This window comes from Bufo bufo, chromosome 5, assembly GCF_905171765.1.
Source record: "Bufo bufo chromosome 5, aBufBuf1.1, whole genome shotgun sequence".
NCBI lineage: Eukaryota > Metazoa > Chordata > Amphibia > Anura > Bufonidae > Bufo > Bufo bufo.
Window position 1 is genome coordinate 78,945,195 of NC_053393.1, and position 16,819 is coordinate 78,962,013.

Genomic DNA, 16,819 nt, shown 5'->3' on the forward strand with positions numbered 1-16,819 from the left:
ACCTGGATGAAAAGGAGACAGTGCTCAATGCTAGAGAACAATACATATTAGTAGGTTACATACAGGTGAAACTCGAAAAATTTGAATATTGTGCAAAATTCCTTTATTTCAGTAATGCAACTTGAAGGGTGAAACTAACATATGAGATAGACTCACTACATGCAAAGCGAGATATTTCAAGCCTTTATTTGTTATAATTTAGATGATTATGGCTTACAGCTTATGAAACACCAAAGTCACAATCTCAGGTACCCTTTGCTCAGGGGGTATGGATTAATCAGCTGACTAGAGTGTGACACTTTGAGCCTAGAATATTGAACCTTTTCACAATATTCTAATTTTAAGCTGCATTAATGCAATTCCTTTTAATTTGCATTACTGAAATAAATGGACTTTTGCACGATATTAAAATTTTTTGAGTTTCACCTGTATATCCCCATTTTGCCACTCGTTTGTACACATCATAAATAAATAAGTACTATTCAGAAGTCTTCAGTGTGGCTCCACCACATGCTCTGGAGGCATTGACTCGCTAATGGGCTATTACTAATGCCATGGGTTACTCTAAATCTTCCACTGGAGGTATAGACAGTTTATATACATAACACAAATTATAATCTCATAAACCAAGAAGCCAGATTAGAATACAATTACAGTTTTAATTTGTAGCCTTACAGTTAGCAAAACTAAATACCATAGTGCAGCCAGCCAGGTTCATAAGTTCCTGATGCTTCTACATTAATTAAAGGGGTTGTCCCACGAAAAATATTCTACAGTTTTCAAACCAGCACCTGGATCTGAATACTTTTGTAATTGCAGGTCATTAGAAATTTTGTATAGCTACTGAGTTATTCAATAAAATGTATGTGTATAGTGCACCTTAATTTCTTATTTCTTTGACCTGCTCACTGAGATGGCCGCACATGCTCAGTTTCATCCTTCATCTGCCTCCTGAGCTGTGATAGGCAGAGCATGGACACGCCCCCTGAGCTGCAGCAGAAAGAGGTTGTCATGTACTATATGATGTTCATTTTTTACATTATTCATGGGATAACCCCTTTAATGCTGAGAACATCAGATTGTTATGTACCTGGACAGTCATTAGCAGGCTTGGGAGGCCCCTGGACATTGGCCCACTGGGAAATTTCCCTGTAGGGTCTAAGACTAGTTTGCCCCTGCCTGGTGCAGATAACTGTACCAGAGCCCCATTCAAGTTTCTTGTACAGTCATGAGGCCAGCATCATGGTCAAGCAAAAACATTGGTTTAGCTTTGCATTTCCTTCAATATTGTGTCCACCTAAAGATCTGTAGGGGGTCTCAGAGGCTGAACCCCCACTAACCATAAAGTGAGGCAAATCCTAGTGCTATGTCATCACTTTATGAGATGTGAAAACCCTTTAAAGCAGTTGTCTGAGTTTTTGATGTTAATGGCCTATCCTTAGGATAGTTCATCAATTTCAGATAAGTAGGGGCCCGAATCACGGCATCCCTGCTGATCAGCTGTTTGAAGAGGTCATGGCTCTCTGGTGAACGCCGCGCCCTCTTCCAAGGCCACTGATGTCACGCTCATCGGTCAAACGGCCTAGGGACAGCTCAGGCCCATTCAAGTGAATGAGACTGAGCTACAATACCAGGCACAACCACTATACAATGTAGGGCACTGTGTTCGGTAAATTGCAAGAAGGCTCTTCACCCAGCTGATGGGACAGGGGTGCCAGGTCGGACCCTCACATACTGATGACCTATCTTGGAGGATCATCACGGTTAAACCCTTAGGCTGGGTTCACACGGGCGTTGCGGGAAAATGTGCGGGTGCGTTACGGGAACGTTAAGGGAACACCCACGATTTTTCCGCGCGAGTGCAAAACATTTTAATGCGTTTTGCACTCGCGTGAGAAAAATCGCGCATGTTTGGTACCCAAACCCGAACTTCTTCACAGAAGTTCGGGCTTGGGATCGGTGTTCTGTAGATAGTATTATTTTCCCTTATAACATGGTTATAAGGGAAAATAATAGCATTCTGAATACAGAATGCATAGTAGAATAGCGCTGGAGGGGTTAAAAAAAATTTTGGGAATTTAACTCACCTTAGTCCACTTGATCACGAAGCCCAGCTTCTCGTCTGTCTCCTTTGTTGAACAGGACCTGTGGTGAGCATTAATTACAGGAAAAGGACCTGTGGTGACGTCACTCCGGTCATCACATGATCCATCACCATGGTAAAAAAATCATGTGATGACCGGAGTGACATCATCACAGGTCCTGTTCCTGTAATTAATGCTCACCACAGGTCCTGTTCAACAAAGGAGACAGAAGAGAAGCGATCAAGTGGATTAAGGTGAGTTACCTTTTTTTTCTTTTTTTTTTAACCCCTCCAGCGCTTTTTTACTATGCATTCTGTATTCAGAATGCTATTATTTTCCCTTATAACCATGTTATAAGGGAAAATAATGATCGGGTCTCCATCCCGATCGTTTCCTAGCAACCATGAGTGAAAATCGCACCGCATCCGCACTTGCTTGCGGATGCTTGCGATTTTCACGCAACCCCATTCACTTCTATGGGGCCTGCGTTGTGTGAAAAACGCAGAATATAGAGCATGCTGCGATTTTCACGCAACGCATAAGTGATGCGTGAAAATCACCGCTCATGTGAACAGCCCCATAGAAATGAATGGGTCGGTATTCAGTGAGGGTGCAATGCGTTCAACTCACGCATCGCATCCGCGCGGAATACTCGTCCGTGTGAAAGGGGCCTTAGGGTTCATTCACACGTCCGTAGTGCATTGCGGATCCACAATACACCCGGCGAACACCCCCATAGAAATGCCTATTCTTGTCCGCAAGTGCGGACAATAATAGGACATGCTCTATTTTCTTGCTGAGCTGCAGACTGGAAAATCGGGGGTGCGCTCCGGAAATGCGGATGCGGAGAGCACATAGTGTGCTCTCCGCATCCATTCCATCCCTATAGAGAATGAATGGGTCCGCCGCACCTGTTCCGCATGCAACGGATGCGGACCACACTTGCGGATGTGTGAATGGAGCCTTAGACAACCTCTTTAAGGTTATGGCTAAATGAAGTTGCACGGGAGTCACAACGTGACTTCAATTGGTCCTTCTAGAAAAGAAGGGCACAAGTGACTACGACCAAACTTATGACACAGTTGCAATCATACAGTGCAGCAAACATAAATTGCAGCACTTACCAGGCATGTGGACCACAGTATCCTTCATATGGCCAGGAGGATCCTCGATTTCTTCCTTTGAGTTTCCTATTTCACCATAGTAGAGAGCAATCCCCAACTGTAAGATGCGGATAAACATCGGAAGTTGCTGATCGGTGAGGGAGAGTTTCAGACTATCAACCATCGTATGAATCTGAATAAAAGAACATCGGGGCGGTTACAATCTACCAGGCCTCTAACCTGTATGAATTTAATATAATTGCTAAAGTAAAGGCATTCTGCTGGATCAGGATATTTCTGAATGAAAACTTTTTGGATGTTATATAAAGCAATAGGACAATGGGAACCTGACTAAGACTACTTTCGAACTTGCGGCAGGAAGGATCCGACAAGCTGTTCACCCTGTCGGATCCGTCCTCCCGCTATTTTGCCGTGCCGCCGGACCGCCGCTCCGTCCCCATTGACTATAATGGGGGCGGAGCTCCGGCGCAGCACGGCGAAAGGCCGCCGGACTAAAAGTCCTGCATGTCCGACTTTTTAGTCTGGCGGCCTCTCACCGCAAACTGCCGTACTGCGCCGGAGCTCCGCCCCGTCCCCATTATAGTCAATGGGGATGGAGCGGCGGCACGGCGAAATAGCGGAAGGACGGATCCGACAGGGTGAACAGCCTGTCTGATCCGTCCTGCCGCAAGTGTGAAAGTAGCCGAAGGCTGATTTCACACTCAGCGTTTAGCAATAAAACATCACATTCTTTATGACATTTTTAACAGTGTTTTATCTTCTTCTGCCACCAGATGTCACTTAGAAATCTATATTGAAATTTTGATATGCTAAAACCCTATTGTGTCGTGTGAATGTTCCCTAGGGATAGGATCACACAATAGATCTGTCAACCATGCATGGGATTTGCAAAAATGCTGCACGTAAAATTGCAGTATCAAAGCCATATCATAGCAAATCTACAAACAGATTGAAAAGGAAATAAACATACGGATTACATGTAAAGACTAAGAGCTCATTCAGACAGCCGTATATACTGTCCGCAAAAATGCGGATCCGTTTTTTGCGGACAGTTCAGCATGTTCGCAAAAAAAATGGATTGCATTCCGGATTTTTGCAGACCCATAGACTTCAATGGGGCCACGTCCTGATTTTTAATGACAAGTATAGGACATGTTTCATTTGTTTTGCGGAGCCGTGGAACGGAAGAAAAGGGCCCCACAGAAGTGAATGGGTCAAGCAAACGCTTGTTCATCAAGGAATCAGAACCTTTCAACAGGTTTAAAAACCATTGTTTGCCGGCGGCAGATCGTGGTATCTATTCACGATCTGCTGCCGGCAAATAATGATACTGTATGGGGACGAGCAATGGCATTAGCGATTACTGCTCCAAATACTGAGGAGGAGATCATGTATGCAATAGCAGCGGTCTCCTCTGCTGACGAGCAGGAGATTGCAAGGAAGGAACGCTTCCCTCCCAACAATCGCCTAGATGATTTACTCATTTAATATAAAGCCTTAGGCCTAGTTCACACTTCAGTGATTTAGGCCTCATGCACACGAAGGTGCGCCGGCCGTTCCTTGCATTGGGGAACACAATTTGCTGTCCCCAATGCACGGGCACCATTTGTGTGGTTGCCGCAGACTCAAAACTTGAATGGGTCCATGATCCGTCCGAACTGCAAAAAACTGAACATTTTCAATTTCTTTGCGGTGTGAAGGAATGGAGAGAAACCCCACGGAAGCTCTTCGTAGTGTTTCCATGGGGTTCCGTGCCTCCGTTCCGCACTGCTCCTTCTGGTGTGCACACGGCTGGTGCCAGTAAACTGCAGACCCGCTGGCTGCAATGGCTGTGTGCATGAGGCCTTAATCAGTGATTCCCATCAGTGATTGAGGCGAAAACCAGGTGCAACTTAAAAACACAGAGCAGATGCAATTCTTTCCTTTATACCTTATCTCTGTGTAGCCTCCAATCTAGGTTTTGGCTTACAATCACTGATGGAAAACACGGACCAAATCACTGAAGTGTGAACTATTCCTTAGGCTACATGCACACGACCGTATGTGTTTTGCGGTCCACAAATTGCGGTTCCGCAAAAAAAAAACGGATGACATTCGCATGCCATCCGTTTTTTTGTTTTTTTTTTGCGGATCCATTGTAACAATGCCTAAAATGGACAAGAATAGGACTTGTTCTATTTTTTTTTTGCGGGGCTACGGAACGGACATACTGATGCGGACAGCACACGATGTGCTGTCCGGAATATTTTTCAGACCCATTGAAATAAATGGGTCCGCATGCTATCTGAAAAAAAAAAAACGCAACGGACACAGAAACAAACAACGTTCGTGTGCATGTAGCCTTACATGTAACTTCAATGTATACATACTGGGAGGCAATTACCTTAATCAGTGCAGGCATTTTGGAGTTAAGACTGTCATATGTGAAATGCAGACGGGTTCGGAAAGAACATTTGTACAGAAGTGGATCCTGATAAAATTCTATTTTCCCGCTGGCATTTCTCTTGTCGAGACAAACAGTGCAGTCCGAAAAATTTATTACTTTTCTAAGGACGAGATCAGTGGCTGCAATGGAAAAACATGACATTTTAAGTAACAGCCCTCTGCCCTGGAAATGGTCTATTGCATTAATACAGTTTTGGGCATAAAAGTAGGTGAGAAAGTGAAGTAATTTTTCACGACAGGCGCACACACCAGGAGGATATGTCTAATTGATGATAAGGCCCTAATGAGCAAATCATTTCTGCGATTCACAATTTACATATTGATCAGTCTATAAAATATGAGAAAAATCTCAAGCTTGGGAAAACCTATTCGCCCAATGCATTCTAGAAGATGGCCAGATGAGACATGAAACAGGTGACAAAATTGTGTAGCTAAAAAGTGACAAGACATAGGACAGGTTACACGTTATCTGATACACAGAGTACATTTTACGGTCTACCTATGCCCATTTTGCTGCGGTTTTAGTAAATGTAGAAAAACCACAGCAAAGCGGTTTTGCAAAATGGCCAATATTTTGGATGTGATTTGCAGAAACACAATGTGACTAAACCAGCAAACGTGAATACTCCCTACATAAATGGTCACTGAAAAAATTAATGAACTTTTTTCTTTCACTGGACAGCCAACTACAAAATACATAAGATTAAAGTGGTTTTCCAATAGTTTTTTTTAACATACTACTGGGTAGGTAATCAGTATCTGATCGGTGGGGGTCTGACACTTGGGACCACCGCCGATCAGCTGTTTGAGAAGGCGCTGGCACTTTTGAGAATAGTACGGTCTTCTGTCAGCTGACCAAGCGCAGCGCCGTACATTGTATAGCGGCTGTGCTTGATATGCCGTTGGGGCTGAGCTGCACCCGGGCCATGTGACCAATGAATGTGGGGTCAGTGGCCTAGGAAAAGCTTTAAAAGGTTTCAGCGCTTCTGCGAGCACCAAGGCCTTCTCAAACAGCTGAATGGTTGGGGTCCCGGGTGGATAGGTCATCAGTGGAAAAAAAAAACCACTTGGAAAACCCCTTTAAATTCGCATATAAAGATAAATGAGTCCAGACACAAACATTAAGAGTCACAGCTCACCAGAGATGTCCATAAAAGCCCGGTCCCAGAACTCGTCCGCTGTGCAACACTCTGCGCACGTGATGTTGACCGACAGGACAATATCGTCCTCAACGTACTTCAAGATTAGGTTATTCACCACGATATTCACATTGTTCACAACACGACGGATTAAACTCTGGACATAACCTGCAAGACAAAGGACAAGCAATGAAGATTCTGGAATAACCTCTACAGAACTGCGCAATGGAGGAAGAAAGTAAACCTCAGACGCCCGCACACTAACAAGAGACCCTCCGGTTCATTTAAAAAAATAAACTCCACATTAAAGGGGTTGTCTCATCTGAGACAATGGGGGCATATCGCTAGGATATGCCCCCACTGTCTTATAGGTGTGGGTCCCAACCCTGGGACCTGCACCTGTATCGGGAACTCAGCCCCGCAAGGTGGTGGCTGGAGGACTCTGGTCCGGCCACCACCAAGCGCACTCCCCATAGAAGTGAATGGGAACGCACTGCACATGACCGGCCACCGCACATGACCGGCCACCGCTCCCATTCACTTCTATGGGCCCGACGGAAATAGCCGAGCCAGCGCTCGGCTATTTTTGTCGGCCCTATAGAAAAAGAATGGATGGAGGCTGCTCATGCGTAGTGCGTCCTTCACCACTTTCGGGGCTCTCTTCCCAATATAGGTGCTGGTCCCAGCAGTGGGACCCACACCAAAAAGACAAGAGAGCATATCCTAGAGATATGCCCCCATCGTCTGTGATGAGACAACCCCTTTAACTGTGAAACGAGCAGAACACTTACATGGTGCCCTCCTTTTCATCTGCAGATGTGCCAATTCCAGGTTATTCAAGATGTCCAGAACGCTTCCCAGACTACTTGACGCACATTGTGTTTCGGTAGGCCAAGACACTTCCTGCTCGTCCAGTCCTGCGATCAGATTGGCCAGCAGGGCTCACTTGAGCCAAGCCTAGCGCAACAAGGCTTGGGCTACCAATTGCAAAGTATGCATCAGGTAGTCTAAGAAGCGGTGCGGCCATCTTGGATGATAAAAGAGGAGTCTGGGAATTAATGCATCTGCAAGTAAAAAGATAAAGGTGGGGTGGGGTCACCAGGTAAGTGTTGTTTGATCCCTTGTTAATGTGAATTTTTATTCTTGAACGAGAGGGAGGCTTTAAATACACTTTTTATTTCATTTTTTTTACTTGTGTGTGTTTTTCTTTTATTGTTCCTTGCACATATATGACTATAGCGCATGCTGAACAAGCACAAGCAGTTACAAGATACCTTATCTAACCTGTAAAATAAAGCTTAACAAAAAAGTCTCACAAATCAATAACTATTTGTCTTCCGAGGGTCATAGAACAAACAAACTGCTAGAAACAATAATATAGAGTTGTTGTTTTTTTTACCATGCCTTTAAAGGGGTTGTGTCACGAAACAAATTATACATTTTTCAAACCAGCCGCTATATCTGAATACTTTTGTTATTACGTGTAAATTAGTATAGCCAGTGAGCTATTATAAAGTGTATCTGTATACCGCTACTGCTGTTTGTGCTCAGTTTAGGCTGGTTTTGCGTCAAAGTTTTATTTTCCGTTCTTCTGATCAGTCAGAAGAACAGAAAAAAATGGATCCTGTTGCATCCGTTATGCACATTTGCCATCAGTTTTAGCCATTTCCATCTGAGACCCATTTTTTTCAGACGGAAAAAGTACTGCATGCAGTTGGCTAAAACGGATGCAACAGATCTGGGTTTAGTTTTTTTTTTACAGGATCCTGTTTTGTTTTCTTCTCTTCTTCTGACTGATCAGAAAAATTTAAATTGAAACAGTGATGTGAAACCAACCTTAAAGAGGTTCTGCACTTTGTTTTAACTGATGATCTATCCTATGGATAGATCATCAGCATCTGATCGGCAGGGGTCCGACACCCGGGACCCCTTTCGATCAGCGGTTTGAGAAGGCAGTGGCGCTCCAGGAGCGCCGCGGTATTCTCACTGTTTACCGCTGGCCCAGTGACGTCACGACTAGTATCAACTGGCCTGGGCGGGGCTAAGCCCTGATCACTTGAATGGAGCTTAGCCCCGCCCAGGCCAGTTGATACTAGTTGTGACGTCACTGGGCCTGCGGTAAACAGTGAGAAGGCCGCGGCACTCCTGGAGCGCGCTGCCTTCTCAAACAGCTGATCTGCAGGGGTCCCGGGTGTCGGACTCCGCCGATCAGAAGCTGATGATCTATCCAGAGGATAGATCATCAGTTTAAACAAAGTGCAGAACCCCTTTAAATCTGCAACTGCCACCGGGCATATATTCTGTTAGAAGCTGTGGCAGTTACAGGGAGCGAGCTGCAGCAGAAAGGACACGCTCCCTGGGCTGCCAAGCTGAAGACAATCTAGCTGAGCAATTGAAGCAATGCATGTGGAGATCTCTGGATCCATGTGAGGTACAGGGCTGGTTCTGGCTTTGTTAGAAAGAGATTGTCATGTACTAGATTATGTATAATTTTTTATTTTTTACATTAATCATGCGATAACCCCTTTAATTGCAAGTAAGCCAGGCTGCTATGATAATACTTCAAAATTATAAAGAGACAGCATGGGCTCTGTTCACATTATACATTTTTAAATATTTTTTAAATATTACGGTCCATCAATTTTAAGTCTAGGCCAGAAAGGTGTTGCCGATATTTGCTATTATTGCCACCAAGAAACCATGCACGTTCTGCAGAAACAACCCCATTCACAAGTATGAAACAGATTTTCAGGTGCAGGTGTAAATATATCCCACATATTAGACAGGATGTTCAATGTGACGGTTTCACTTTAAATCTCTATACCCAAGTATTAGGGGGCGTCCACACATGACAGAAAATACAGACAGGAAAAATGCAACAAAAACTGCGACGTTCTTCACACTCTCCATTGCCAATGGTGAATTTTGCAGTAGAGAATTTTATTTTATTTTATGCACTTACATAGCACTACTATAGTCCGCAGCGCTTTACAGCCATTAGCATCACACTGTCCCCAATTGGGCTCACAGTCTAAGGTCCCTATCGGGATGTCTTTAGAGTGTGGGAGGAAACCGGAGAACCCAGAGAAAACCAAAAGCAAAAGGGGGGGGGGGACACACACACACAAACTCCATGAAGATGTTGTCCTTGGTCGGGTTTGAACCTAGGACCAGTGCTAACCACTGAGCCACCGTGCTGCCCTGGATAAGTATGATATGATAAGTGGACATGCTGTTGATTTCAAATCCAGACTTCAGGTAAATTTACTTTGTGGATTTTGTATGCTGTGTGTGGATGAGATTTCTTAAAAATCTCATCCACTTTGCTGGTACTGTAAGACACTGCGGATTTGCAGCACAAAAATTCACAAAGCATCCCCCATGTGGAAACATAGTCTTAGATATGGTCCCCAGGGTGGATCTCACATCAAATTCATAGAAATCTGTTGCGATTCCACAGCATCCACGTTACAAGAGGACGTTGCTGCAAACTGTGCTTCTGATTCACCGTGGATTTCACCCTTATACAGAAAATGGGTGACATCAGCAGTGAAGAGCAGAGGCATTTTCTGAAAATCCACAATGTGCTCATATTTCTCAGCTGAATTTTTTCTACTATGCATGGATGAAGGTTTGAAAACCTTATTCATATGAACAGTGCTGTAAACTACTGCCAATTTGTGGTGAGGAATCAATGCGGCATTGGCTAGTTTCACACTAGCGGCACAGCCTTCCAGCAGGCTGTTCTGGTATAGAATGAAGATTCTCTGCATATATTTGCTAGGTTGGCGTCGGATCTCAATCGAACCCTATTACAGTTAAAGGGGCTTTCCCACCAAAAATAGTCTACCATTTTCAAACCAGCATCTGGATCTGAATTATTTTGTAATTGCATGTAATTAAAAATTTAGCACAGCCCCCGAGTTATGCAATAAAATGTATCTGTACAGCGCCAACTGCTGCTGTTTTGCTTATTTCTTTGACCTGCTCACTGAGAAGGTCGCACATGCTCAGTCTCATCCTTCAGCTGTCTCCTGAGCCGTGATAGGGAGAGCTGAGACACGCCCCCTTCGCTGCAGCAGATAGGACACTCCTCTTCAGCTGTTAGCTTGATATAAATCTAGCAGAGCAATGAATGAGGAGATCTCTGGATCCATGTGAGGTACAGGACTGGTTCTAGCTTTGTTATAAAGAGATTGTCGTGTACTATATGATGTCTGATTCTCATTTATTACACTAGTCAGGGGAACGGAACGGCCTGCCCAGATTTGTAAACGCTAGTGTGAAACTGGCCTTATATGTCTCATCTGGACTTATCCTTACAGTATAATACATCCTTACACTATTTATATTACTATCAAATGAATAAGGCATTGCATATGAAGCATTCTTGCAGTAAACATGCAATAAAATTATTGCTAGCTTTTTTCATGTACGGTACATTAAATCTTCCACTTTGGTAGCGCCCCCTTCTGTTTCTCATGTGGCCAAAACCCTTGTTCACCTCATGCATTCAATAGTGGACAGAGATGCTCATTAGCTTCCTCCTCTCAGTGCCAGGTATAGTGATCTGATAGTGAAGATTCCCAGACACTTTTCATTCATTCATACTTCTAAATTCATATAAGTATATAGTTGTTTCACCCTCTAGACAGTGGCAAAAGCAATTGGTGGGGGGGGGGGGGGGGGGGCATTGCATACTGGAGTGCTATTTACTAGTGGGATCTCTCAGACCGTGTGCGGTGGACTATTTCCCATGCAAGGTTACAAAGCATTAACAAGAACTGACGGCAGTGCACTCCTGGAATGCGCTGGTGCTTGATGGTCACATGTGACGAGCTGCTGCCCACCCACAGAAAGTAAAGACACCAGAGCTGGAGATGGGTGAGTAAAGAAGCTAAAAAGGATGAGCGACACTTTTTATTTTTGCATTACCATAGTTAAAATTGTGGTGTGCATTATTACAATTCATGAGATTAAAAAAAATTAAAATAATTTGCATCTCATGCAATTTATTTTGTTCCAAAACCAACGTACTCCTCCGCATTGTTGTTACCAGAGAGGAGGCGCAGTCGGTTTACACCTCACGCTGTGAACGGGTTATAGTTTATGTTGTAAGTCGCCTAAGGCTTCCAACATTGTGAAGTCATGATATAAAAATAGCCTGAGATTAACATGGCATGCGTTACAATGGTCGGCACTTACTTCACAGCCTCACATTAAACTGCAGTTTACTCTGTAAGGCCATTTAAAAGATTTACAAGCAAATATTGAGCGCATAAAAACGCAGAGTGTAATTTAAAGTCTAACAAACATAACTTTTACTGCTGACCTAATAAAAGGCGACGGCCTGGCTTCTAAAATAGGAAAATATGAGTCATATCTGAACCCAATTCACACTGTGTGTTAGAAGGTTACAGGTAGGGCCGCAGTAAACGATTATTTCAGTAATCGAGTTTTCTATCGATAATTTTTTACGATTAATCGAGTATTCTAAAAAGAAAAAATGAATTAATAGACTGTTTTCCTTTATAAAAACTCATCAGAGCCCGTGCCATCAGTCCCCAACACCCTTAGTTCCCCTGTGTTATCATCCACAGTGCTTCAGTTCCCCCCAGAGCCATCGGCTCTACTATCCCCCAGTGACATCAGCTCTCCACCACCCCAGAGCCATCAGCTCTCCCCCCACCCCTTGTGTCAGCAGCTCTCCCCCCACCCCTTGTGTCAGCAGCTCTCCCCACCCCCCCTTGTGCCAGCAGCCCCCCCCCCCCCCCCCCTGCTCCTCCTGACACAGCATCATTTGTTGCACCAACTTATCTTTCCAGCAGGGGTGCCACTCCATCGTTCCGCGCTGCTCTGCGTCTGATGTCACACAGCGTGTCATGTCACAGCGTGCGTACATCAGGAGGTCAGTGCAGCGCGGGACCATGTATGTGCTGTGGAGTGTCCGGAGGCCCCCTGCTGGAAAGGCGAGTATCGCGGGCCAGCGGGAGACCACAGAGTGGGAGTAATAACAAGCGCTTCACTCCCGCTCTGTGGTCACGTGACACAAACGAATCTTCGATGCTAAAAATTGGCATCGAAGATTTTTTTTGTGTCGAATTACTCGTCTCAATCAAGTAATTGTTTCAGCCCTAGTTACAGGCACTGCTAACCAGAACGTGGAGCTTACCACCTGCAAACCTTTACTTAGGAAGTCCATTATCTAGGACTATTTTTAAATACAGCACCAGACACACCGCGCATGGTAAAGCAATGCAGTGCTAGGGGACGGGCAGAAGGCATTATTTACCTGTACACCAAAAGTATTAGGCAATTACTAGACAGAAATAAACACGCACCAATTGAACACCTATGCTTCCTGTCACGCTTCAGTGTGGGAAGGAAACACCACACCGAGCATAGGAGGGAAGGGGGAAACAGGCCTGAGAACTAGGGAAGGAAGATGGACACCTCCTAGTGAAAACCCTAACCAAAATCCTGATTGACTACAAGAATGAACAGACCCCAAAGGTAGGCGAGTTCATACACAGGAATACCTAGAGTCCTATCTAGCCCTATAGGACCCTGGTACTAATGGCAGGGACGAGACTACCTGTTCCTCCAAAAGAAAGGACGAACAGGAGTCTACTTCATGCCTGATACAAACAATAGAACCCAAACAAAATACAAAAAGAGAAAGGAAAGACTTAAAGGGGTTGTCCAAGTAATATTTATTGATGACCTATCTTCAGGATAGGTCATCAATATCAGATCGGCGGGGGTCTGACACCCGGCACCCACGCCAATCAGCTAATTGAAGAGAAGGCGTGCGCCATGCCAGCGCTGCCTCCTCTTCACTGTTTACCTTCTAGCCGTTGCATCTGCAGCGGTAAGCAAGTGTAATTACACCCAAGCCGTCCTATTTATTTCAATGGGACAGATTGTTCCCATACACTTGTATAGGAGCGATCCGTACCATTGAAATGAATAGGACGGCTTGGGTGTAATTACACTTGCTCACCGCGGCAGATGCAACGGCGAGAAGGTAAACAGTGAAGAGGAGTCAGCGCTGGCACGGCGCGCGCCTTCGCTTCAAACAGCTGATCGGCGGGGGTGCCAGGTGTCGGACACCCGCCGATCTGATATTGATGACTTATCCTGAGGATAGGTCATCAATAAATATAACTTGGACAACCCCTTTAACTTCAAAGAGGCTATGGAAGCACCAGGATCCAACCACAAAACAATCCACAGGCACAGGAGTGCTGTACCTCCAAAATATGTACCCTATAATTATTTCTATAAATAAAAAGTTTACATATAAACCGCACAGCATAGTAAGCAGCTATAAATAAGGAAGGTTAAATGACCACATAAGCAACACCTGGAGGTTAGGGTTGTGGCCATTACCAGAAACAACACAGACGCCTATTGGTCCACAAGTAAAACCTGTCAGGTCAAACCACGTGTTGCCAGTCTCACAGATCTCCTGCCACTCCCTGTCGCAGGGACGTCCGCATGTCCCGGTACGTCCGTGACCCTTCCGCCAAGGCACTTGAGCAAATATCCCATTCTCGTCATTCAGACAAGTTTAAAAACTCTGAGAACCAGGCTTCCTTCATGCTGGGCAGAAAAGAAGTGGATCAATGTGATAAGACGTTCATCAAAAACATTTTTACCTGGATTATTTCTTGCACAAAGAAAAGAATATGCAGACCGCCTTCCACACTTTGCTACTTACATTTAAAATACATATTTCCTTTTTTCCCAATGAAACTAAGACTTTCACACTAGCGTTTTTGTTTTCCGGTATTGAGTTCCGTCACAGGGGCTCAATACCGGAAAAAAACGGATCAGTTTTATCCTAATACATTCTGAATAGAGAGCATTCCGTTCAGGATCCATCAGTTCAGTCCCTTTTACGTTTTTTGGATGGAGAAAATAACGCAGCATGCTGCAAATGACACGTGCCGGAATGTCGGTATTAATTTACATTGAAGTGTATTAGTGACGGATCAGGCATTAAGTGTTCCGGCCAAACGGATCCAGCTTTTCGGTCTGCGCATGCACAGAGCTTTAAAAATGCAAAATAAAATGAATACCGGATGACACCGGAGAGACGGATCCGGTATTGCAATGCATTTGTCAGATGGATACGCATCAGGATCTGTCAGACAAGTGCCATCAGTTTGCGTCCGGATTGCTGGATCCAGCAGGCAGTTCCGGCGACGGAACTGCCTGCAGGAATCCCTTGCCACAAGTGTGAAAGTAGCCTTTCACACGTACACATTCATTTTAATGTGTGTATTCACACATGCGTGTTTTAGCACGGTCCGTGGGTCAGTGGTTTTGGCACGGAAGCATGCTCTATCTTGTCTGTGTTCACGGATCCATCACGCCCATTACAGTCTATGGGTCCGTGACGGCCGCGACACAGAGGCCATCCATGTTTCATCTGTGTTTAACGGAAAATTAAGGGCGGATGCTTTGAAAATTAATTTTCAGCTGTTCAGTGTCAGCGAAACACAAATGAGACACGGAGAGCAGAAAACGGATACATGGACCAAACATAGATACTTCATGGACATCTTCACTGACCATATTTCCACAGATTTCCATACGGACGTGTGAACGAGGCATTAGGCTACCAGCAGCGTAATACAGTACCAGCAAAATGAGTGAGATTAGACAAAATCTTATGTACACTTTGTTTTTCTTTTTTGTGTGGAAATTGACCTGCTGTGCAGATTTCGAAATCCACAGCATGTCAATACTTTGTGCAATTTTTTGTACAGAATTTGCCCTTTTCAGTGAAAGGGTGAGAGCTGCAAAAAATCTGCACCAAAAACTGCAAGTAACACATGTAGTTTTTGGTGCAGAACTGATGCAGAAACGTACAGAAATCCACATGTAAACTGTGCAGATTTTTGTGTTTTGAAACTGAAGGGTTTACACAGTGTAGAAAATATGCACCAAAAACACCCCAAAAATGCACATAAATCTACTTTATTGCAGTTTTGGTGCATTTTTGTGCGCTTTTTGGTGCAGATCTCACCCTTAGGCCTCATGCACACAACCGTTGTTTTGGTCCGCATCCGAGCCGCAGTTTTTGCGGCTTGGATGCGGACCCATTCACTTCAATGGGGCCGCAAAAGATGCGGACAGCACTCCGTGTGCTGTCCGCATCCGTTGCTCCGTTCCGTGGTCCGCAAAAAAATTATAACCTGTCCTATTCTTGTCTGCAAAACGGACAAGAATAGGCAGTTATATCAATGGCTGTCCGTGCCGTTCCGCAAATTGCGGAACACACACGGACGCCATCCGTGTTTCTCTGATCCACAACTTGCGGACCGCAAAACACACAACGGTCGTGTGCATGTAGCCTTAGGCTGAATTCACACGTCCGTGGAACACGGTCCGTGTGATACCGGCCTGGTTTTCTTCAGAGTGTAAGAGCGCACAGAGTCATTGGTTGCTATGACGCCGTGCGCTTCCTGCTGCCGCCGCATTACAGTGATACACTGGTATGATCTATACCAGTGCATCACTGTACTGCGGCGGCAGCTGGAAGCGCACCGTGTCATAGCAACCAATGACGCCGTGCGCTCCTGCACTCTGAAGAAATACAGGCCGGTATCACACGGACCGTGTTCCACGTGTGAATGCAGCCTTACATCGAAAATAGTGAAATACGCACAAAGAAAAAGAAAAACACAACAACAATGGATATGCTGCAGATTTCAAAATCCACACAGCAGGTCAATTTCCACACCTTAGAAAAAAGCTAAGTGTACATGAGATTTGTGTCATTGCTGGTACTGTATTACACTGCGTTCTTTCTGTGCAGACAAAATGTGCAGGTACCCCACGGGTGTTTCCACACCCAAAAAAAATGCTGCATAGAGACTACTATAATTTGTAATACCTGCATAAGGCTCTGATCACAAGGCGTATTTTGACATGTTTGTGCCGCGATTTGTTTTCTACTTCAATACCGTAGACCCACTTGCGGCATAAATGGAGCTAAACCGCGAACAGACACCCG

General features: G+C 44.7%; 1 protein-coding gene across 5 annotated transcripts in view; it reads right to left on the minus strand.

Moving 5' to 3' along the window:
- VPS13B (vacuolar protein sorting 13 homolog B) overlaps positions 1–16,819 on the minus strand; it is a 1,020,896-nt gene that overhangs the window by 919,255 nt on the left and 84,822 nt on the right. For all 5 annotated transcript variants that reach the window (XM_040432419.1, XM_040432415.1, XM_040432418.1 and 2 more), the window contains exons 5-7: positions 6,793–6,960; positions 5,592–5,773; positions 3,209–3,380 (exon numbers count right to left, since the gene is read on the minus strand). In XM_040432419.1, coding sequence (XP_040288353.1) covers positions 3,209–3,380; positions 5,592–5,773; positions 6,793–6,960 — 522 coding nt within the window. The remainder of the gene's footprint in view (positions 1–3,208; positions 3,381–5,591; positions 5,774–6,792; positions 6,961–16,819) is intronic.